Below are 22,164 nucleotides of genomic sequence, written 5' to 3' on the forward strand. Positions count from 1 at the left end.
AGTTATATTAGAGGTATATGCTTTTATGTTGCTTGACAGAAGAATTTCACTGTAAGGCTTTTTAGTAATTTGAGTACAAATAGTTTGAATACAGTAGTGTTTTCAATGGTGTTTTAGTTTTAATGCAGCTGACTTTTCTTCACAGTTCTGTTAGAACTAGAGTTTCTTGTAAGATTCACAGAAAAGGATATGAAATACCTTTCCAGTGGTGACAACTTCGTATTTCTTTTCTGACAGTGCGTCAGCGTCAAGAAGAGAAGCGTCAGCAAGAAGAAACAAATCGTGTGAAGGAACGTAAACGTAAAAGGGAAAAATATGCTGAAAAGGTACTCGAATGCAAATGGTAGAGCCAGAAGAGCTTCAAACTTACTATTAAGTGGTGTGGAAACATTTTATGCAAAGGCAGTCTCATAAGTAAAGCCTTCTTCCCTTCACCATTGAACATCAATCTGTGGCACTTCCTTACACAGAAGAGGGATATTACAAAATATGTGATGCATAGTTATCTGAATTTTAATATCATTAGCAACTTCAAAAGTAAGGAAGTACTGCGTGCCCAAATAACACTGTAGATCACCAGTAGTCTACAGACAACAATTTATGGACTCATGCTTGAAAAAACAAAACAATCAACTGATCATTCTGTGGCATATAAAGTGAGGACTTAATCAAGAGTTTGTTCTGCAAGGACAAAAAGGGAATGTAAATGAAGCACCAAACACAGATAAAACCCATATAGCTATGTGGCTTCTGTGGAACAAGGGAAGATCAGTTTGTTTAAAAAAGATCATTAAAACTAGTTTATGAAAATTCCGAATTTTTGAGACAGGGAGGCTTTGCATTAATTAATTGGAATTTTGTGTCACTGTAAAGAATTTCAGGCTCCCCTCAGAAGGTAATGGAAATCAGAGTACTTCTGTAAGAGTAATTCTCCATCATTCCAGCTAATTTAGGAGGAAAAAAAACCCAACAAATACTACTTAAATCCAAAGAAGGAGCCTTTAGGAGATCTGTTACTGTGTCATTCAGAAACTTGTTTTGGGTAATTCTGGACATGGTGTGCTTTGAGTTATAATACTGCATTAGATGTGGAGATTTTGGGTTGTTTATTCCTTTTCTTCTGTTTTATTGTCTTTTTATTTCTGGTATTGTTTTATTTATTTCAGAAGAAGAAGGAAGATGAATTGGATGGGAAGAGAAAGAAAGAGGGCATGAACCTTGTGATCCCGTTTGTTCCCTCAGCTGATAATTCCAACCTGTCTGCTGATGGGGATGACTCCTTCATTAGTGTAGACTCTGCCATGCCCAGCCCTTTCAGTGAGGTAAGACACTCTACTGCTTTTAACTATATACTATTTCAGTTGTGGCCTTACAGCCTTACATTCTGTAGGATTCTTGCTTTCTGTTATTTTAGCTAGTGTTGAACTTGAAGTATGTGGGGAAGTGAGATGTCTTAAAGGTGAACCATGGAAATGAAAATAATTTATTGAAACATAACAGCTGGTAATAAGCTGCCTTACAGCTCCTGATGTTATTTGACATTCCATTGTTCCCCTCTTCACTTGCTCTCTGCCTCCCTTTCCTTACAGTGAGTTCGTGTCCTGACGCTTCTCCCTTTAAGCCCCTGAAATTTTCCCATTCCTGCCTGCAGTCCCACTTCCTTTCTTCCTGCTTTCTTCTCCCTTATTCCTGTTTTTGTCATGCTCACACTTATAACCGTGTGCCACATTCTATACCAATACGTTCCATAGCAAGAACAGTCTCTTTGTGCAGTTGAACCAAAGTATCCCTCAAATAGCCCCTTGATGGTCAGTTTCTTCCTTGCTAGTCTAATCTACATCTCCGTATTTGCTTCCTTCTTTGCTTCTGATTCTAAATTAGTGTGGTTTTTTCTCTGGAATTAAAATTTTAAATGCTCAGTGGCATACACCTTATTTTCCTTCATCTTTTTGTAAAGAATTGCAAATTGGTTTCGGCAGCAAATATATTTTGTTCTATACTGTGTTGATGAAGATTCCTATGTTGTATCATTCCCATGTTGACCAAGATTTTTATTAGCAGTAGTAGTAGGTTAAGAATCCTATTGCTTTCTGTCTTGCAATTGAAGATGCACAGTTTAACAGCAGTTTTCTTAAATCTCTGCTGAGACCATTAGTCTCCCAACTTAACATCTATTTTCATGAATTGAAATCAAGTAGCTCCTGGAGCTCTTTACTGCTGCTCAGCATGTAAATAGAGGGTGTGGTGTGATTAGGCACATTATGTATCATGCTGCTAGTCTCCCATAGAGAAAGTGAGAGAGAACAGGACAAGTAACAGTTAATTGCCTGTGATTGTGTGTCATTTAAAGATCTTATTATGTTTGTACCCTTCCCTTTCTTAACCTGAGAAGCTAACGGCTTTGTTCTCTGTCATGTTTAGATATCCATCAGCAGTGAACTACATATGGGCTCTATCCCTCCCGATGAGAGCAGTAGCGATATGCTTGTGATTGTGGATGATCCAGCTTCTTCAGCACCTCAGTCAAGGGCAACAAACTCTCCTGCTTCCATTACTGGCTCAGTTTCAGATACCATGAATGGTCAGTACTTTTGCCTTGACTTACTAACGTTTGTTAAACATTGACTTTGTATGGGTAGGCGATGCATTTTCTGCATTTTAACCAGAGTATAGGCATGGTTGGCAAGATTTGGGGCAAAAGTTGCCTTTTCATTGAGCAATTAATTCTGGCTTGATAGGAAGTCTGTTTATAGTCTCTCATTCACCCCACTTTCATCTTTTTTGTGTTAGTTACTCCGAAAAGTTTTGTCCTTCGTTCCTTTGTTATAGAGGGTGCCCCTTCCATGATGTGCATATTGCCAAATTACAGGCAACCACAGAACTACTAATCTCTAAGCTTTTCCTTGCTGTTGGGTTAATAATCAGTTCTCCATTTCCAGTGGGTGATTTGAGCAGCTGTAATTTTTAAATAATTGCGAACGTTTTTAAATACCATAGTTTTCTTCACTGAAATAAGTAGAAACATAGTTCTTGACAAGTTTCTTTAGAAGCAGCAAAGTGAAAAAACTTTCTATCTATCTCCAAGTAAGAAAATGCTTCATCCTGAAGTAGAACGCAAAATCCTCTACCTATTTGTGGAGGATTTGTGGATTGGATTCATAATAATAATGACAAGTAGTTTGAGATAATAAGATGTGGTTAATGAAGAGTGAAGTTCTGTATGCCTAATTTCTTTTGGTGGGATCTCTGCTTGCTAACGGTGTCCATATTAATGTAAATGAAAAGTATCAGTTAATAGGAACAGTATTAGTATAAATGGTAGGTAGCTATGCATTCATTTGTGAGTCATCTGAAATACTATAGCAGTTATTGTTTTAACATTCTTTTTTGTTCAGGTGTGTCAATGCAAGATACACCTCTCACTGGGAGAGGCCAGTCAGGTCGAAGCCGAGGTCGTCCTAAAGGTTCGGGCAGTGGATCAAAAGGCGGCACTGGGAAAGGCAGAAGCCGGAAATCAATAGCGGGAAGCGCAGCTGCAATGGCAGGTGCCAAAGCAGGGGCAGCGGCAGCCTCTGCAGCAGCATACGCAGCGTACGGGTACAACGTCTCTAAAGGTAGGTGGGGAGGGGGAGGCAGCAGGCTACCCACAGCAGAATCAGCCACATAAGTTTATGTGATTGTTGTTTACAGCCTGTCAGAAAAATAGATAAAAAGAGTTTTATTATTGGTATTGCTTGACCATTATATTCTGAGATCCAGGCGATACACAATGTGACATGGTGATGGTGTGAGGGGATAGACAGTGTCACTGCAGATGTCCTTGAGAGGCTGGTGCTGCAGAAGTTTCATCTGCCCTTTGAATTATTTCACACCAAATATTTTTCCTCTTGCTTTTTATTTTGGTGTCCAGACAAATCAGATAGTGTTGTTTATCTCATGGCTGTGGCTGTGGCTTTCCTGCATTGCTGTCACATTGAAGTTTATAGCATCAGGTCCCAAAATCTGCTAAACTGATGGTGATGGAGCTTCAGCTTTACACCAGCTGCAGGTGTCCCACCGTATAACTGGAAGATGTTTTGTATCTTAGTGACACCCGTCTTCATTAAACTCTCATAAATCATGAATAAATGGTGGTCTTAGGACTGATTGTTAGTATATTGTTTGAAGAGCCACAAGTGGAATAACATTCTCACTTGGAATTTGATTCTCTTTTCCATTGCTAGGCATGTCTGCAAGTAGCCCACTACAAACAGCAATTATTCGGCCTTCTGGACTTGCAGATTTTGGACCTTCAAGCGCCTCCTCTCCCTTGAGCTCCCCTTTGAGCAAAGGAAACAGTGTTTGTGGGACCCCCAAAAGCTTAAACCTGACCAGCAGTCTCATATCAGAAACTCCAATTCGGAAGCAAAGCAAAAGTGCCCACACCTCAGGTGGTCGGTAGTAATTTTGAACCCCCAAAGCTTGTCTGAACTGCATTGGCTTTCAGAGTAGACTACCCTGCCAGTTGAAGGCATGCAAACGAATGCCTCGTTGCTGTCCAGCCAGTGTGTGAAAATAAAGATCAAAGCACAATGGGAGCGGGTGGTTTACATGAGCACTTTGATTATGTGTATTCCAAAAAACTATCTTTGCAGACACTGCGAGAAGGAGGGAAGGGAGTCTGGGGTAACTGGTAGAGTGTCAGCTGGTGTTATATTGACGCATCTGATCAAGATTACCAAGAAAGCATCCGGCTACTCCATGCAATATCCTGCAGCTGTGTGTGCATGACGTCACACCAATATGCTTTCTCTCTTGTAGCTTGAGGTGGAACCCAGCGTTAGTTTTATCCTATGAAATCAGTATCTGAACCCCAAGAGTACCCTGTAGAGTCAGAAGACATTTCTGTGCTGGCAGCTGGTCAGTGTACACGCAGTGGTAGTTGGGGGCTAAGCTGAAGATGTTGTGTGATCAAAACAAAAAAATCCTGGATTCTTCCAGTGTGGGCCTCTGGGTTCTTTAAGGGTCTGAAATGCAAAGGAAGGTGTCTCAGGTGGCTTCCAGGGAGTGGATTCTTTTCAGCACTATCTGTCAGGAAGAGGTTCAGAGCTGCAGCGCAGAGCGAGCGCTGGCGGGCCCAGTGAGGGCAGCAGCACTGCCTCCGTTTCACACAGTGGAGGAAACCACCAGACAGGGGTTTAGTTTGTATTTTAGAGTTCTCATCAGTACGAATGCTCACTGTTTTCAGAATTATTTTCTCACCTTTGAGGTGTGCAGAACTCTTAAAAGCTTAGAAACAAAATAAGGCCCTGTTTGTACAAACCTCAAGAAGAGGGAAAGGTGAAGTGGCGAGGAAGAGTTTGCTGCTGCTCCTCTCACTGTGCCCTCGCGGAGCGTGGTTCTGCAGCTTGCAGGGCTGTGAGGGGAGCAACAAAAAACAGTCCTGAGAGAGAGGCAACTGTGCCATTCCCCCTTCCAGCCAAATCCTAGGTAAAAATTGTCTCGTATCCCAGCTATCCATTGACTGTTCTTCCAGTGTGTTTTCCCTTCATCTTTGTGATCACCACACATACTAGCTTGGTTGAGTTCACTGCGGTGTGCGGGTACCGGTAGCCGTGTCCCATAAGGCTGATGATAGAAGGCAGCGCTGCCAGTGCCCATCTGTGTTCTCATTCTCTGGTTGCTCCTTCCTTGTTCTCAATGCACAACTCCCCACCCCCCGCCCCTCCCCGTAGCCCCTTGCTTTGCTGTAAGCGTTGTCTGCGTTGCACTGAGATTTAGGTGTGGGGCAGTTCTTCTGTCTGACACATTGAATTAAAAAGCTGTTCTGCCGGGGCACTTTCATACCTTGAGAGAGAAGCAAGTTGAGTTGCAGGCCTAGGCTGTGACAGTGGAAGATGACTTTTTTTTATTATTATAATTTTTTTTCCAACCCCAAATCCTTTGCCTGGCGTCCTACAGTGTGGAGCGAGTGCTTCCTGTTGGCTCTGCCTCTAATTTGCACACCTGAAAATAGCAGAACTGAGCTTAGTTAGATTGATTTTTAAACAGATTTGCAGGGGATAATTGAGGGGGAGGTGGTGTTTAATTAACTCATGAAGACTTCCCCCTTCCCCTTCTATTCACATGTATATATGATATTTAGAGGGAATCAGACAAATGCCAAGCCTTTTTTTCTCTTTGAATGTGCTGTCTATTTTTATAACTGAACTTGTACATATGTATAAAGAGAGACACATCTTTCTTTTACTAACTGGAGAAGAAAATCTTAAATAAAATGGAGTGAGATAATTTTATGTAAATCAGTGTCTTTGTGGTTTTTACGTGTATAGCTGTATGAATGAGAGGATTAGGGAAAAGAACATGGTGGATGTGCATCTGGAAATGCATTTGAGAGACACGTGCTGTTCAATCTAATACTCTAGAGTGTCTGTAGTCTTCCAAGTATCAGCTTTGTAACCTTTTCCAGTTACATCTGTACACTTATCACATGTCTGTATTCACTGATTATCTCATAATCTATGTTGGAGTAGGTACATGGCAGATGACAAGAAAACAGAAGCAAGTACAGTATGTGTAATTACATAGTATTTGAACTATGATGGTTGAATTCAATACAGTTGATCATTTTGGGACATCATTCTCTACAGTTTTTTCTTTTTGTTTTTTCTTTTTTTTTTCAGTGGAAATTGAAAGGACTTTTTTGTGCACAGGCTTGATTTTCAAACTGCTAGGCAGTTGCATCAATTTGTAATCCAAAGTGGAGAGAAAAAAAAATAACTTTGTAATTTGAAAAGATTGCAAAAGTGTAATATGTACTAATGTGTGCTATACTTTTGGAAGACTAAATTATTGATATTTTAAAAACTGATATTTAAAGTAATTTAATCTTCAAAAGAAATACCAAATGATATCACAAGTTGTGGCAAAAGTAGTGGTAGCTTGCAAAACTTGTGTCAGGCTAACAAATTCAGAAAGATCTAACGTAGCAGTAAAGTAAATGAACTGCTAGATCATATCCAGTTCAATTCTGTAAAAAGTTAAACAGATGCATTCTTTGTATTATGCGTCATAGAAGAACTGAGATTCTGTGATATTGATCAAGGAATTAGGAAGACTTCATGTGACAGCTATTCTATTCTAATTTCTTAATTTGGGGAAGGCAGTAGTGCTAGAAAGACAAAAACTGGGAATTTTTTTAAGGAGGTGGAGGTAGTTTTGTGATCAACTCAATAGGGAATATTTCTATTGAAGTGAATAAAATGAAGACACACACTGAAGCTTTGGTCTTTGAAGTTTCAGTCTGAGCATCTTTTCACTCCAGCTGTGTTGTGCACTTGCCTTATGGATTAATGTCAGAGAAAGTCACTTTCAAGGTATTTGCTAGTGGCAGAAACAGAATATTGAATGAACTGAGTTTGTGTTTTAAGCTGCAATGGTGAAATACACATCAGCATGTTTTGGGGAATGTTGGGAACGCTGTGTATTCCTCACGCTATTTGATTACAGCATTTTACTCACTAATTACTACAAAACTCTTAAATACAATTCACTGATTAATACTACTGTTGAAGACATTTAAAGGTGATAATTTTCTTGGGTCATACACGTTTTTTGTAGTGTAGCCTACAAGGGATGTCTAGTTCAGCAGGGTCCCCAGAACACCCATTCTTCCCACTGACACAGGTGGCCAACAAGGTCTTAACAAGCAGTGACAAAATTAAGTCTTAAGTTAAAGACCAAAACCGGCAATATTCCTTTGGAAGAAAGCAAGAGTGATTGAAACCGTTGCCTTCTCTCAAAAAAATAGTGCAGGGTAGTTGGAGACAGGAGAAAGGGATCTCCTCCTGACCTGTAATGCTGAATTTAACCCTTAAGCACGTGGACAGGATGTGCTGGCCAGGCCACTGATAAGAGGCAACATTATGAGGACCAACGCATTTTGCCCTGCATCTTCTCTCTGAATGTGGTTCATTGTCAGCACCCGGGAGGATGGCAAAACCATACAAATAAAAAAAAGAAAAAAAACCAAATAAAAAAGCAAGCCAAAAGATGCATCAAAGGAGCAAGAGAACAACTCCTTGCTCACCGCCACCAGGTTGTGAAAGCCAACATGTAGGATTATTATGTTATAAAAATAGAGCACTCCAGTATCCTTTTAACTCCTGTTCAAAATCACATGTATCAGATAGCCACGGGCTTGCATCACACTGTCCTCAGAAATTCTATTTAGCTGTACAGTCACTGTACAGTCCATTTCCAAACAACCTCTTACTGCTTCTTGAAAATTGTTCAGTTTCTTGACTGCATGGTGTCTCCAAAATTCTTATAAGTTCTGTTTTTAATTATTTTGTGATCACTTGAAGTCCACTGAATTAATCTGTCCTGCAAGCCCTTTTCTCTTTCCGTCATGGGTCAGTTCAGCCACTAGATCTCCTCTTCCTCATCTGGCACGGAGTTAAACAGGTTACTGCAGAAGGTTTTTCACCTAGAACTGCTTTAATTCTTAACTTCAGGATGTTAATACTCCACTGTCCAAACGTAGTGTTATTTCTGTGTCTTCTCCCCTTTCTGTTGCATGCTTTCCCCGCCACGGTGTATCTGTTCCTTGCTGTCTCATGTTCCGTTTGTGGAAAGCCTTCTGTCTGCCGAGGGATATATCTTGCTTTATTCTCATATCCCCAAAGTATTTCCTTTCGCAGCATTTCTCAGTGTGGGAGGCACAGAGAGCTCAGTGAGAAAAGCTCCATTCCGAAGGAAAAGGGATCTGCACTCTTTTGATCGCAGCTCAGGAACAGCTGAGTTGCAGTTGGGAGGAGGAGGAGGAGCACGACTGATAAAATCACTTGGGGGCAGGATGTGGATCAGTGTCATTTGGGAAATGTCGCCCTGTGACCACTGCACTGCCAGTCCTGATCTCCTACTCTGCGTGGAGTGAGCTGGCCTGCTTCTGCTCACAGATACACTTACAGCCCCCTCAGCTTCTCACTTCTGCCTCCATCTGTCTTTTTTGTTGACTACTTGGTCTGAAACACACACGATAACCCTGAGGGAGCCTTACCGGCATGTCTTCCGCTCCCCTTCCTGCTCAAGAAGGGATGGTGATGTGCTCCCTGCTGCCCTTTGGAAATTCCTGCCCGAGCGGCTGGGAAAAACACTTTGTAGCTCATGAGCCAAAGGGACGCTGCTTGCATGTGAAGTATAACCGAGACATATATGCTAAAATAAAGGCAATCACATCTTACGCGTGAGCACTCACTGAATTGTGAAGGATTTTTTTTTGATTTGCAGCCTGCACCAGGTGCGTAGCAGTGAATGAGAGAGGAGAAGGGGCAATTCATCCTTTCAGGAGTATCGTTATTAGGATGATACAGGTGTCCCAGCTCTCAGTTTCAGCCAGCAGGTCTGTATTGTAAACAAGTCTTTCTTGTAGTGCTCAGATTAGCATTTGCTCCTCTGAAAAGCTTTATGAAATGGAGAAATGCATGATAAGATGAGTTGGGTTTCCTCTAGCTTCACCCTTCTTTAGCTCCTGCCCCTTCCCTCGGGAAAGTGAAGTTACTCCAAAAGCTAATGGGTCTTCCAGGCATTTTGTACTGAATTCCATTTACATAATGTTCTTACAGGGGCAAATGAGGGAATTCGTTTGCATCCCAGGCATAAGGAAGTGTTTCAGTGCTCAGGTATGAAACGATGACTCCTTCTTTCCTTAGCCGATGAGCATCACGGATAGAATGAGGTAGGGGAGGAAAACATTGAAACACCACTTTTGTGCCTTCTGGAGTTTCCCCGTGGACTGTCTCTTCCTTCTTCGACAGTATCACTGGTTGTCTTAAGTTCGACGTACTTAACCAAAGCCAAGTGTTGATGTGAGCTTCCAAGCATCCAGAGATCACAGTATCCCTCCTCGTCTGTGTGGTATTTGTTTGCGAGCACCTGGTTTTGCCTCCCTGCTCCTTAGCCTTACCCAGCTCTTCTCGAGACCCATGTGTTGTCTTCAGGGCTTTTGGTTGGCAGGAGAAATGTTTCTGTTTAAAGGTGTCGTGTTTTAAACAAATGGCCCGTATTGCCTTGCACCTCAGCGTTATGAGAACTGCGAATTAAAGTAAATCTCAGTGTTATCTGTATTTTGTGGGGATTGCTACCCTGAATGAGCCCTCACCCACTTTTTCAAAACCAAGAAAAACTGTTATTGTTGCTCAGAGATTAGGACCTATTTGGAAATTTACTACTGGTGTGTACTGTCACACAAAACTGATGTGTATTTGTCAAATTTATTCAAATTTTCTTACTCATAACAAGAAACTTGTGTCCTTTTTCTCAAAATGTATTTAACAAATGCTATCCTACCAGGAGAAACCATTCCCGTTTAACTCACCTCCCGTCTGTTCTTACAGTTCCTTTGATGTATCCCTACGTCTTAAGTTCCCATCTGGGCCTTCCTCTAGGAAGGAATAAATCACAGGTGGGAGCTCGCTCTCGCCGTACCGCGATCAGATGTCGTCTGTCTTTCAGGTGTCTGTCTTTCGGGTTCCTTTTAAATTCTGCCGTTACAATTTCCCCTGATGTTAGGGTAGAGTTCAAACACAGAAATTCTCATTTGTATCCAGGTTAGTGAGTGAATTTCAGAAATCTTACAGCTATTGTGCGGACAAGCGGCTTTCTGATGCTTGCTGTGCAGCGATGTTCCTGAATGACCCCCCTCCTAGGTAAGCTCTTGGTGGAGAATGAACATTTCTGTCAATTGGGAACAACTGTTCTCTAATTCACATAATTCAAGGAACTTTTCTCCGTAGACGAGCCTAAACTCATATCAAAGTCTCTCTAAAACCCGTCCAGCTTCCTCACAGTGGTGTCTTTGAAGGATTCCCCGTCGGTAGTCCTTACCCTGCCCATGGTCAGCCTTGACGGGCAGCATGTGGAGCGCTTCTCTGGGTTTCGCTCAGCCCCACGGCTGCTGGGTTTCCTTTTTCAAGAACAGAAGAGTCAGCAAATTTCACACTTAGTTGGCTGAATGTTGCTTTCTATTATTTGGGGTTTTTTTTAAGCCATGTTAAGCTTTTGGCACGTGACAGCAATTAGCTGCATGCGGCTGCCCAGCAAACGCAATGGCACGTGGCCGGACACACCCTGGAATGACACCTCATTGCCCGTGACAAAGCTCCAGGGTTTTCCTTTGCAAGCAAGGCGAACAGAAGGGATGTTCGGACTACACGAACTTTTAGAGACTCTTGAAAACTGACATCGAAACACACACACACCTTTTTTTTTTTTGCGACTCCTGACATGTGGCAGGTGGTGATGTGAGGGCTATTCTGCATCTTTTTTCTTCTTGTTGCTCTTGCTGCTTCTCTAGAGCTCACATCATCAGCCTTTTTGTGGACGGCTTCTGCATTCCTACAGAGCTCTCTTTTTTTGATGTTTTTGATGTTTAATCCAGATTTTTCTTTGATTTAATCTCATTTACAGCCATAGTACTATGGTATTTCTTTGAAATGGATCTTGAAATAGCTCTAAAGATGCATAATGGTACATTTCAATCTCTGGATTTCAGGTGCTCCTGAAACTAATTCAGCTTCGTGATGTCTGTCCAGGTGACTGCGGTCTTTCATCATTCTCTGTCATGTTCAGAGTTTGGAAGAAGTTACTGTATCTAATTTGTAGTCATAATTTTACTGTGATGTATTCTTAATCTGGTTAGCACATAAAAAGAAAAAAAAAAAGCTCTCTAGTTTTTTAGTAATTCGTCACTCAGCTGAAGTCCTATTGGCTGGTTGGAAAGTTACTGACATTGTGATGCCGAATCTGTAACGCACAAGTAGGTTTTTAAACACGGTGTTGATTGAGGGCTGGAAGTCATGACGCTTTCTTTTACGGGCTGCTATAACCCCAAGTGATTTATATGTTTTTGAAACACACCATCATGAGCCTTGCAGAAGGGGGACTGCTTCCCCGGCTTTGATGACTTGCTATTAGCGCATGCAATCAGAGGCACGTATTGTATAATTAATGTAATTCGGTTACACTGCGGCTTGCTGTCCTTAGCTATGTATCATTGTGTCTGTCTGGAATCAAATCACTAAAATGTTAAGGGCGAGAGCTGGTTTGGTAGAATATTCACAGACAGATTAGAGAAGCCCAGCTCTTCCTTGCAGTGATATAATTGATAGCAAATGAGAAAAGTAATGTTGTTTAAATTTTTAATTTAAAACAGACCTCATGTCTGAGATGTTACAGGGACAAACACATGTGAGAAGTCTGGAGCTGCCAGCAGCCGTGAGCCTCAACCGCGAGCTAAAAAAGCCTGAGGGACTGCAACAAACTTGAGCAATGTGTATAAAACAAAACCACCCCGAGCTATATCAAAATGTTTCTCTGCTGAGCTTAACTTTTAGTTGGCGAATAAACACTATGCAAGCTTAGGTACATGAAGGTTTAAGAATACTGACAGCAAATTACTAAACTTGCAACCACACAGATCCTCATTAGGCGATGGCAAACAGAAGGGCATCCATGACAATTTCAGATGACTCCCGCGTGTTTGCATCAGGATCTACTGCTGATTACACGAGCACACGTTATCTTTTTTCTGATGTGGTATCTCTGAAGACCCAACGCGCAGTTCCGAGTACTCTAGCATCATCCCTCAGTGTTTCACTCTGTGCATTCAGAGTCACTGAAGTCATGGTCTTGATGTCTCAGTTCCCCACCCGTATAATGGAGATGATCCCTCGTCACGAAGGTCTTGAGAAGAGGAGGTAAAGTTTGCAAAGGTGCTACAGTGATTTGCCAGAGAAAAGTCAAAATGGGGAACAGTCCCCCCCGCATTTGGAGCAAGGGGTGCATAAACAAATATAGGACCATACAGGAGAAAAAGGTACTGAACTGCTGATCGTTTTTAGCCTCCTCCCATCGGGTGAAAGGAGGCAAGAATCCTCTGGGGAAAAATAGTGGATATCTATTGTCAGTGAAGCTAGTCCCACAGTTATTTTTTATCCTCAGTCCTGAACTCATCTGCCCTCAATTTATAGAATGTATTTCCAGGAATAGATTCAATATATATGTAATTTGGGGACACAAATGCTGCCAGAATTGACTGTGCTGTGCAGCAGCAAGAGACACGGTTTCATCTGGCTCCTGCCTAACAGGTCCCGAGGAAATCGAGTCTCTGACAGCCACTGTCAAAGGGAAGACGAAAAGCAGCATCCATCGCGGCTGCGGGGAGCTGGGCACTCCTGGTCTTCTCCCTCTCTAGAAATGGGATTGTGTGTTTGCAGAGAGGAACGCCTCGGAGAACAGCAGGCTCTTATAAAGCAGGCCCAAAGACTAAATAATCTAAAAACCTGCAAGCTGTTTGAACTATACTTTCGGGTCAATTTCACTTAAAGAAACGGGTACCTCTCAGGAAAACAAAACGGAGATTTCAGCCCACGCTGCCTGTAGAAGCATCCTGAGGACAAAGCTGCTGACCCCAGTTGTCTGTAACCATATCTGCCACCCCTGCGCGCCTCCGAATGATCAACAGCGTGTCAGCCGCAGTCCTGGGAGGTCGCTGGCGGCTGTGGTGACACGTGAGAGCACACCCACCAGCGCTGCCCCGTGCGAGCTGCCGTCGGGGTGAGGGGAGGTAAGGTAAACACGTCCACAGGCAGCCCCTGCCATGTCTCCCCATTCCTGGGGGGCCAGGGCAGTGCTGGCTCCATCCCTCCCTCCCTCCCTTGGCATCACACGCTTCGTCGGTGCCGAGCTGCCGTTTGGAAAGGCTGGTGTGCCGTCTAGACAAGGAGGGGATAAAGGGCTGCTTTTTTTTTGGTTTGTTTTCTAAATGTTTTCAAATGTCACATATGCTTTGTGTAGACAGAGTTTAATATCAGCGAGCTGGCTGTGGTTGCCCCTGAGGCGGTTTGCTTGCAGATGAGGTTATAATTGCTGTAAGTGGGTTGGATGCGAGTCTGTGAAATGACTTCAATATTGTCTGCGCTGTTGGTGTTGCTCGGTCCATAGCTCCAGTTGAAGGCAAAGCAGATTGCTGAGGCCATAAGCTTGTGAAACTGTCCTGGTTTGGACGATCCAGGACTAATTTCTCTTCTAATGCTTGGGAAAACTGCACTTTTAGAAGACTCTAGTGTCTGAATTTGTGAAAATATTTACTTTATAGCCAGCTATGGTATGTGGGTTTCAAGGTGTCAGTGCTTTCGAGCCTTGTCAGGTGTGGGGATGAGGAGGAGCGTAGACCCGGGCACTTGACCCAGGCTGGCCAACGGGGTTATTTCATACTGTGAACACCACATTCAATATAAATTAGAAAGTTTGCTGAGGAGTTCTCTCTCTTCCTTGATGGCTGTAATCCAGAGAACTTCTTGCCCCAGTGCTGGACCTCTGAGCCCTTCCCTTCCTCCCGAAGCCGTAGCGCTCACAGTGTCGACATTTGCTGTCCACTGCTGGGAGCACACAGCTTCCTGCCGATAGAATTGACTGAGTATAATCCTTGTATATCTTATATTGGTATTGGGATCAATATTGGTTCTTTAGTGTTATTAATGATAATTATCTAGTTCTATTCTATTTAATCTGCTTATATTTCAACCCTTGGGTTTCCTTGTTTTTTCCCCGAATTCCCTTTCCCGGATGGGGAAGGGTCATCAGGTGACAGAATAACTGTCTGAACAACAATAAATGGTTGTGGGTTTCGCAAACCATATCAAAAAACCAGTGCTCGCGTTACCCGGGCCGTTCCGTAGCCTCCCTTCGCGTTACCTGGGCCTTCGCTAGCCTGTGAATGAGGGTACGCGCGGGGGGCAGGTGCAGTGCTGTGCAAATGAGTGTGTCGTGTGTGTGCCTGTGCTGACGAACCCCAAAATATGGAGCTGGAAGGACAAGCAATGGCGTGGTGCAGAGCACAGGGTGGTGTCCCCCATGTGGCAGAGGCCGCCCGTGGCCGCTGTGGGCGCCGTCTGCCTTGCACGGCACGGCTGAACGCCGGGTACCCGGCATGTGCCTGCTCAGCCCAGGCGGGTGTTCGCCAGCTTTCCAAAGGACAGGCTTGCTAACTAGCAAGGCTGAATGAAAACCTCTCCTCTCCAAAGTCATCCTCTGACTTGGCTTCCTGTGGGTGAAGCGCTTACGGATTTCCAGGTGCTGCAATAGCCAATATCTGCTTGCCGATGAAGCCGCCCTCTGAGGCTCGCTCCTACTGTGTGAGCCAGAGGGGCTTGAGCAGTTGGGATAAAACCTTCCCCTTTCCTTTGGTGACAGGAGTTTTAAGCGCCGGTAGCCATCAAGTGTCTCTTCAGCTGTCAGGCTCAGGCCAAACTGATCCCTGGTGGTTTTAATTGAAGCTTCATGGAAATGAGTCCCATTAAAACAGTGAGGTGAGGGAAGCAAAAAGCAGCATAAACAGGAGGACATGAGAGAGAGAAGTCTTTGTTCCTGTGTCCCCAGAGCAGCCCAGCGTGGCCTGGGAACAGCTAGGAAAACAGCACCTCTCTGTCTTTGAACTTCCCTGACCTTTTACGTTATTTCAGTCTCATTCTCTGGAGTTCAAGGTACTGGCTGTGCTTCAGGAATTCGCAAGCATAAACACTCATCAGCGTGGCTGGCACTACGATGAGATGAAAAGGGAGTTGAGAAAGAATAAAACACATCCAAAAGCCAAACAAAAAGTGCGCAGTGTTTGTAAACAAAGCATGTAGAGCTTCCCCAGCGCTGCCCAGAATGCCCACTTCCTTCCGCCCTCCCGCCCCTCCCGGGCCCAAGGCTCTTTCAAAGCCACGCAGGGCTTCTCTTATAACTTTAATACAGCATATAAATGAAGGAGGTTTTTCACTTAAGCAAAGGCAACTAGTTAGTAGGAAATTCCAAAGTCCGCTGAGCAGCTGCTGGTTTTGCTGCAAGTGTAGTTTTTCCATAGCCTGACTGTAAATCTATTTTTTTTTTATCCCTTCCTGTTCCTCCTGTGTGCGGGGAACCATGCCGTGCTGAGCTAGGCTGCACGCCGGTGGCACATCGCTGCCCACCCGTGTGCTAGGACTGCACTTTTTTAATGTTGTATCTGTCCTTGAGTTCTAACAAAAAAAACCTCTTCAGATTTGGTGCTACTGAAGTATGTGCCGTGTCATGAAAACTGTCAGCACCAAAGCGAGAAGCCTGACTTGGGGAAAATCTCCCATCCAAATTCTGCTCGTGTGTTTTCCCCTCTGCCTTTGGGATGAGGTTATTGCACTGAATGTGATGTAGCTGGATTTAAAGCTTCATGAAGGACTTCCAGGCCTAGACTGACTCCCAGGTTTTGGGACATAACATCATAAAATCATTGAATCGTCTCAGTTGGAAGGGACCTTCAAGATCATTGAGTCCAACCATTAAATGTTGGCAGTGCTACCGTTCTGTCACTGAACTATCTGGAACGTGCTCTATGGAGAAGCGTCAAAGTGCATGGGTGACCACGTCTGCGTGTTTTGTGCTGGATATTTTATGCAACGTCAGTCTCACTTGTCCTGGTGCAGCTGGACACTCAGTAGATCCTCTTTCTTTCTGCTGCTTCACCATCCGGTGCTTCCTGGTAGCAGGAGCTGAAGAACAGGCTGTTACCAAGCCAGACCTGGTTTCTGGACACATGCACTCCACACGCAGCATGCAGAAGTGCCTCCCAGCCTCCCCTGCAGAGGGGAGAGCTTGTTGGAGCACAGCCTTTGCCGACTCCCCGACAGAAGCGCAACGGCTGCTCCCTGGCTGGCACCTGCCAGTCAGCCGGTCTGTCCCTGCAGAGGCTGGCCAGGAGCAGAGATAAGCATTCTTTGGGTTTTCTATCTTTTGCTTTTCCTCTGCCTTACATAAGCATCTGTAAGGTAATTAAATCCATGTTTCAGCCTCTCTCTTGAGTGGCAAGCAGACACATATGGAGTAACACGTGTGCTACGTACCACCAGCTGCAGCTCCTGTAGCAGCTGCTAAATCCAGCATGTGCCATTCCCTGCCGCTTGCACGCCGCTGGCACGCCGCTCCCCGCCGCACATGGAGCCCCAGGGACCCTCTTGAGGCTGTGGGTACACGTGCGGAGCTGCGCCTCTCCCCTTCAGCTCCTCCTGCAACTGAGATCCCACGCTGCCGCCTCCACCGCCCTCAAAGCCTGTGCTGGCCCCACTTGCTTGGATGCTCAAGGTACGTTCTCCTCAAGTAGGCTCCACCAAGCCGCTGACTGCTTTTGCACACAGCTGAGGAATGCCGGTCTGTTCCCTACCCCTCTCCCAGGCCGCCATCCTCCCTCCCCACCTCCCTCCTTCCCTCGCTGAGCTGTGTGCCTGCATGGCCGTGAGCCACAAATACAAGTTCGGTCTCACTAATTTTCTGACCCAGCAGCACAGGTAAGTTCACGCTTTGGTGATGCTATATTTAAACTATGTTCTTCCTAAAGCTGGAATCACCTTGGTAGAGATTCACCTGTGTGAAGTCGTCTTGGTTCTCGACACTCCACCCTGAAACTGAGGTGATACTGTAGCACCTGAGAACAAGAGACTTTCTTCTGGTTTTGTCTTTTTTCAATCCTTTTAACATTGCTGACTTTCTTTATCCTTTCTCCTGCCCTGTTTGGGACCATGTGCCCTCAGGAGCGCTTTATACACGTGAAGGCCGGGGATGGATTAACTGTTGTCATCTACTTTATTTAGCTGGCTGTGCCAACTGCAAAGCAGCTGGGTAGGTCCTGTCCTAATGTACTGAAGGAAATGGTGACTCAGGCCCATGTTCCAGGCCTGTGTGAGAACTGCTGGGCAGGAAAATGGAAAAGGTTGAAGAAGGGACTGAAATCACGTCAATTGTGCTGGGTTTAGACTTGGAAAGTATGTGATTGATAGCGCTTGTGAACATGTTTCCATTGCAACCGGTTTCTAGCGTAGCGTGAGGTGACCTGAGATGGCACGTGCAAGAGGAAGCCACTAGGTAAAGAAGCATCTCCAGAAACGCCTGTCAGCGCTTTGCAAATGAGGGTGGTTGTCTCCCCCTCTGACAAGGTGAGTGCTCTTCCCCAGGCCAGTCATCAGGCCAGTGGTAGAGCTGCCAGAAGCTGGAGCTGCGCCCACAGCCAGCTGCTTCACCTGGGCCGGCGAGTCATGACGTGGGGAGAGGAAGCCTGCAGCGAAACATCTATGGGGTAGGGCACTGTCCCTGTGTGTCACCATTGTCTCAAGTGCCACGGCTGTATGACTGCCTCCAAGCAGTAATTATCTTCCTCATGTTTGGTTTGTCAGAGGTAAGCCACCGTGGTTCCCTGTCTGTGAATATCAGTACAGACGTAAGCTGGGCATATAGCAAACGCTGCAGGGTGTCATCTCTCCACACTCACACAGCCAGCGTTCAAATTTGGGATGCTAACCTTTTAAATTCACCATCTGACCAAAAGGTGACCAGTTCCCAGACTCACAGGATGCAATAAAAGCCTCAGGAGAAAGAAGTTACGTGATACCTCATTGTCTTGTCTTAGTGACTTGAAGACGCAGTGACAGGATGACAAGCAGCAAGCTGCCATCCTCACCATTCCTGAAATGAAAAGGGGGTCCTTTTTTTTTTTGGAAGTCCACTGCGAAGAACTCATGAGGAAGAAAATGGTAGTTTGGTGAAGCAGTGTGTCTGTGCTTAAAATACAGGTTGTTCACAAGCACTCACTGCTTGTTTCTTACCAGCGATGCGAAACATCAAGGGGGCCAACCCAGGCTGAAGAGGATGAGCACAGCAGGGGGCTCGCCATGTCAGGAGCTGGTGCGGGTTGCTTAGTGCACGCTTCCTGTCAGCGGTGCCTTTGAACATTTGAAAGGTGTGAAGATGTTTTTGTTTATTCTGGAGATACTTTGGTATCTAACCCCGGTCTTGTACTAGTAAGGGAGCGCTCCCCTGGCCGTAAATCGATTCTTTAACCCTTTGATTTTCCAGCTGGGGGATACAGCCTCCATGGGGAGATGCAGCTGCTCAGTTGGAAGCGAGAGCCTCCACAGGAACAGGGAAAGCATAGTTTCCCTAGTCTATTATCCCTGAAACATGCATCTGCCTTTAATTAGCGGTAAGTTCTGTTGTTTCAATTAGTTTTCACTCCATCACTCAAGTCCGGAGGCAGGTAATACTGGTAGTTACATAGAATATCATTAACCATCTCCCTTATGCAGCCAGCAGATCTGGCTGCAGCAGCAGCTTCTTGTCCTTCCACTATTACTTCTTGGAAACAGCAATGCCAGGTTACACTTGGAACAGAAATCCTTCAACCCACTGAAGGAGAATTAAATTTCTGTGCCTGCCCTCTACAGCCAGGAGGGCTGGCTTCTAGCTATTGTCAGCACTAGCACTGCAGAATCAGTAAGAGCTGGAAGCTGAGACGAGAAAGCCACTGAATCCCCCTTTCTCAAAGGGAAAGAGGCAACAGGTGTCTTCCAGTAGATCCAGCAGAGGCAAGCTGCTCAGCAGTGAGGCGCTTTGGGTTTTTTGTTTGGTTGGTTTTTTTTTCTTTTAAGAAAAACAAACCAAAAACCCCCATAGGCACTATAGCAGCATTGCCAGCTAAGGTTTTGTTTTTAAAAAAAATGACAATTAAAAAAACCATTAAAAAAGAAGGATCAGTTTGAACTGTAAGTCAGTAATGAAAAAGACCAACATCAAAGTACAGAAGACTAACTTTGTCGGTTTGTTTTATTACTGGGCACAGCACAGTACCACTTCATATACATACAAGCCACAGTAATACAAACAGTCCCTATCCTTTTTTATAATAAAAAACCACATGGTATTTGGGAGGAGTCAAATGTCCCAGGGGTCAGCTCTCAAGAGCTACTTTGCTGCAGGTTGCAGTAGCAGCAGTTTTCTTACTAAATACTGTGGGTTTTCATGCTGTTAATATGTGAAGCTGAAGAGTCTGAGCTTGCAGCAGTGCCTCAGCTTAGCATGATCAAGGCAGGCTTTTCAGTAGCTCAAAAGCTTGCAAGTATGCTCAGTAATGGTCCTTTGCAATCAAACAGAAGCATACCAGACACACACCCCAGTATGGAACTAGAACCCTCACATGCTTCTACAGAAACCCACGTTTATCCTGAAGCACCAGAGGTTTATCCAGTACAGGGCCAGTTAAAATGCTACTGCATCCAGACAGCTTTCCTGCAGGCAGCACAGACTTCCCAGGCAGGCAGGACCATTTCTTACGGAGTCAGTTAAGTCTGTAGCAGCACAAGGTCAGTGAAGCTTGGAGAAAAGCTTCTGTCATTAAAGCAGGCTTAGCGCCTCAGAAAACTGATTTAAAACTAGAAGGCACAAATGCAAGGTTGAATGTGGGCTACATACCACCGTGGCACGTGAGCAGTTTAGATACCCCTCCTAAGGGGAATACAATGCATAATAAATACAGTATGACATTTTAGAAAATAAGTGCATTACTGTGATCCTTCACAACGTAAGGAAGTAGGATTCACAAGAGCCTACAGAGGCCAGTTCACTTAATATTGCACAGAATTCCTGAAATTTAGTGTCAGGTCATTGTGCTGGAGGTGGGACATTGTGGGGCGGGGGGAGGAAGAGATCTTATTTGGCAGAACCTGCCCAAGTCTCCACCACCACACCAACAGCTTTTTGCCAATCTGAGGTAGAATTACACATATACTGCTTAAACCCAGTCAAGTCCTGCTCAACTAGTCTTAAAAAAAAAAAAAAAAAAAAAGAAAAGTGCACAGCATAGATGAGACTCTTTTTTCTCTCTAAAGTGAGTGCTTCAGGTTTGACTCCTGGAAGCAGGTCTTGCAGAGCAAAGTTCCAGTGAAGATCCCTGCTCCCCACCTGGAAAGCAATGATGGCTATCGTGGTGCTACAGGTAAGGAGCGTAACAGGTATAACTGCAAGTCCTATAGCCAAGCGTGTTTTACTCCACTTCCTCCCTCCCCTACTACTCGCCAATTCTCCCTTTATTCACTCAGTCCAGTATATTCTATCAGAGTTAAGATTGTCCCCATTGCTTTTTCCCTTATGTCCCTTCTACTGGGACCTTGGAAAAAGTTTTTCCACTTCAACCCTTAGACTTCTCAGGGACACTTGCTGTTTCTTCTAGAGACTCCTCTGTGTAGTAGAGGCATGGAAGGATGGAAATAAGAGCCTCTTCGATGGAGAAGAGATGTTTGTCCTCTGCTTGAGGACAAAAGTAGCGCATAAAGTCTGCCAATCTCAGCAAGTACTCAATGTTATGACCAGCACAACCACTTGAAACAATGATTTGAGCTGCAATGTCCTCTTCAGATGCTGGACCGAGGTAAGAGGGGTTCTGGGGTGTTGCAATGTAAACAAGAGCTAGGATGGGTTCCTCTGCATCTTTCTCCTGAGGGTGGAATTTCACCAACTTGGTGTCGTAGCCTCCCAGGACAGCTTCTCGCATGTTGAGATACTGGAGCGATGCAGCAATTTGTTCCCCACGGACTTCATAGGCTACACCCCACGTGCACGCCTAAAAGTGAAACAGCAAAGTGGTTATGGGATGCTGCAACTCCAGCGGATGATTTCAAACGTTTCAAAGCAAGGCAGGCTTGCTCTGGGGCCCCTGCACGACTGACAACAGGGCAGAGGGGGGTAACACCCCCACACGCGCGACCCCAGGAGGGATGAAGGGCACTCGGCTGCTGACATCAGTTTCCAGCCGCTGATATGGGCATCACCACGCAGGCCACCGCCACCCCCCTCCACCTGCCCAGGTACTCACCCCGCAGTCCTCCAGCAGCGTCACCACCCGGCCGGGCTGTGAGGGAGAGAGAAAGGCAAGGCGACAGCCGTTAGAAGCCGAGCCCCCACCAACGGCCGCCCAACGGCCCACCCCCCGCCCAACGGCCGCCCCAACGGCCCCCCCAACGGCCCTTACCATCCTCTCGCTGCCGCGGTGGAAGGTGTCTCCCTGCCAGAAGCGGCGGCTGTAGCCGCGGATGAAGCCCACCTTGCGCGACGTGAACTCGAAGCCCGGCCTCCACACCAGCGAGCCGTACCCGAAGATCCACACCGGCGGCGTCGGCTCGGCGCCCTCCGCCTCCCCCGGGGGCGAGGAGAGAAGGGGGGACGGGGATAGCGGCGGCGGCTCCGGCCGGCCGGGGCACTCCTCGGGGCGCTGCGGATCGCGCTTCATTGCGGCGGTGGTGACGGTAGCGACACTGGGGAGTGTGGCGGGGCGCCGGCCTTTAA

The 22,164-nt window shown here is 45.3% G+C and overlaps 2 protein-coding genes and 1 long non-coding RNA gene across 5 annotated transcripts in view; 2 read left to right on the forward strand and 1 right to left on the reverse strand.

The window, feature by feature from the left end:
- INO80 (INO80 complex ATPase subunit) overlaps nucleotides 1-6,281 on the forward strand; it is a 69,333-nt gene extending 63,052 nt beyond the window's left edge. For all 3 annotated transcript variants that reach the window (XM_054197601.1, XM_054197603.1, XM_054197602.1), the window contains 5 exons: nucleotides 238-326; nucleotides 1,167-1,322; nucleotides 2,422-2,581; nucleotides 3,396-3,614; nucleotides 4,224-6,281. In XM_054197601.1, coding sequence (XP_054053576.1) covers nucleotides 238-326; nucleotides 1,167-1,322; nucleotides 2,422-2,581; nucleotides 3,396-3,614; nucleotides 4,224-4,441 — 842 coding nt within the window. In that variant the 3' untranslated portion in view covers nucleotides 4,442-6,281. The remainder of the gene's footprint in view (nucleotides 1-237; nucleotides 327-1,166; nucleotides 1,323-2,421; nucleotides 2,582-3,395; nucleotides 3,615-4,223) is intronic.
- Nucleotides 6,282-15,844: 9,563 nt separating this feature from the next.
- LOC128909435 (uncharacterized) lies at nucleotides 15,845-20,812 on the forward strand. The gene is made up of 3 exons (XR_008466376.1): nucleotides 15,845-18,787; nucleotides 18,904-19,030; nucleotides 20,712-20,812. It is a non-coding gene; the product is annotated as an uncharacterized LOC128909435 (long non-coding RNA).
- On the reverse strand, nucleotides 18,980-22,121 carry CHAC1 (ChaC glutathione specific gamma-glutamylcyclotransferase 1). The gene is made up of 3 exons (XM_054201105.1): nucleotides 21,851-22,121; nucleotides 21,695-21,730; nucleotides 18,980-21,442 (listed from the first exon to the last, which is right to left on the reverse strand). Exons 1-3 carry the CDS (start codon nucleotides 22,106-22,108, stop codon nucleotides 21,011-21,013), a joined length of 726 nt encoding a protein of 241 aa, XP_054057080.1. The 5' UTR covers nucleotides 22,109-22,121; the 3' UTR covers nucleotides 18,980-21,010.
- Nucleotides 22,122-22,164: the final 43 nt, after the last annotated feature.

Source organism: Rissa tridactyla, chromosome 4 (genome assembly GCF_028500815.1).
Source record: "Rissa tridactyla isolate bRisTri1 chromosome 4, bRisTri1.patW.cur.20221130, whole genome shotgun sequence".
Classification (NCBI taxonomy): Eukaryota; Metazoa; Chordata; class Aves; order Charadriiformes; family Laridae; genus Rissa; species Rissa tridactyla.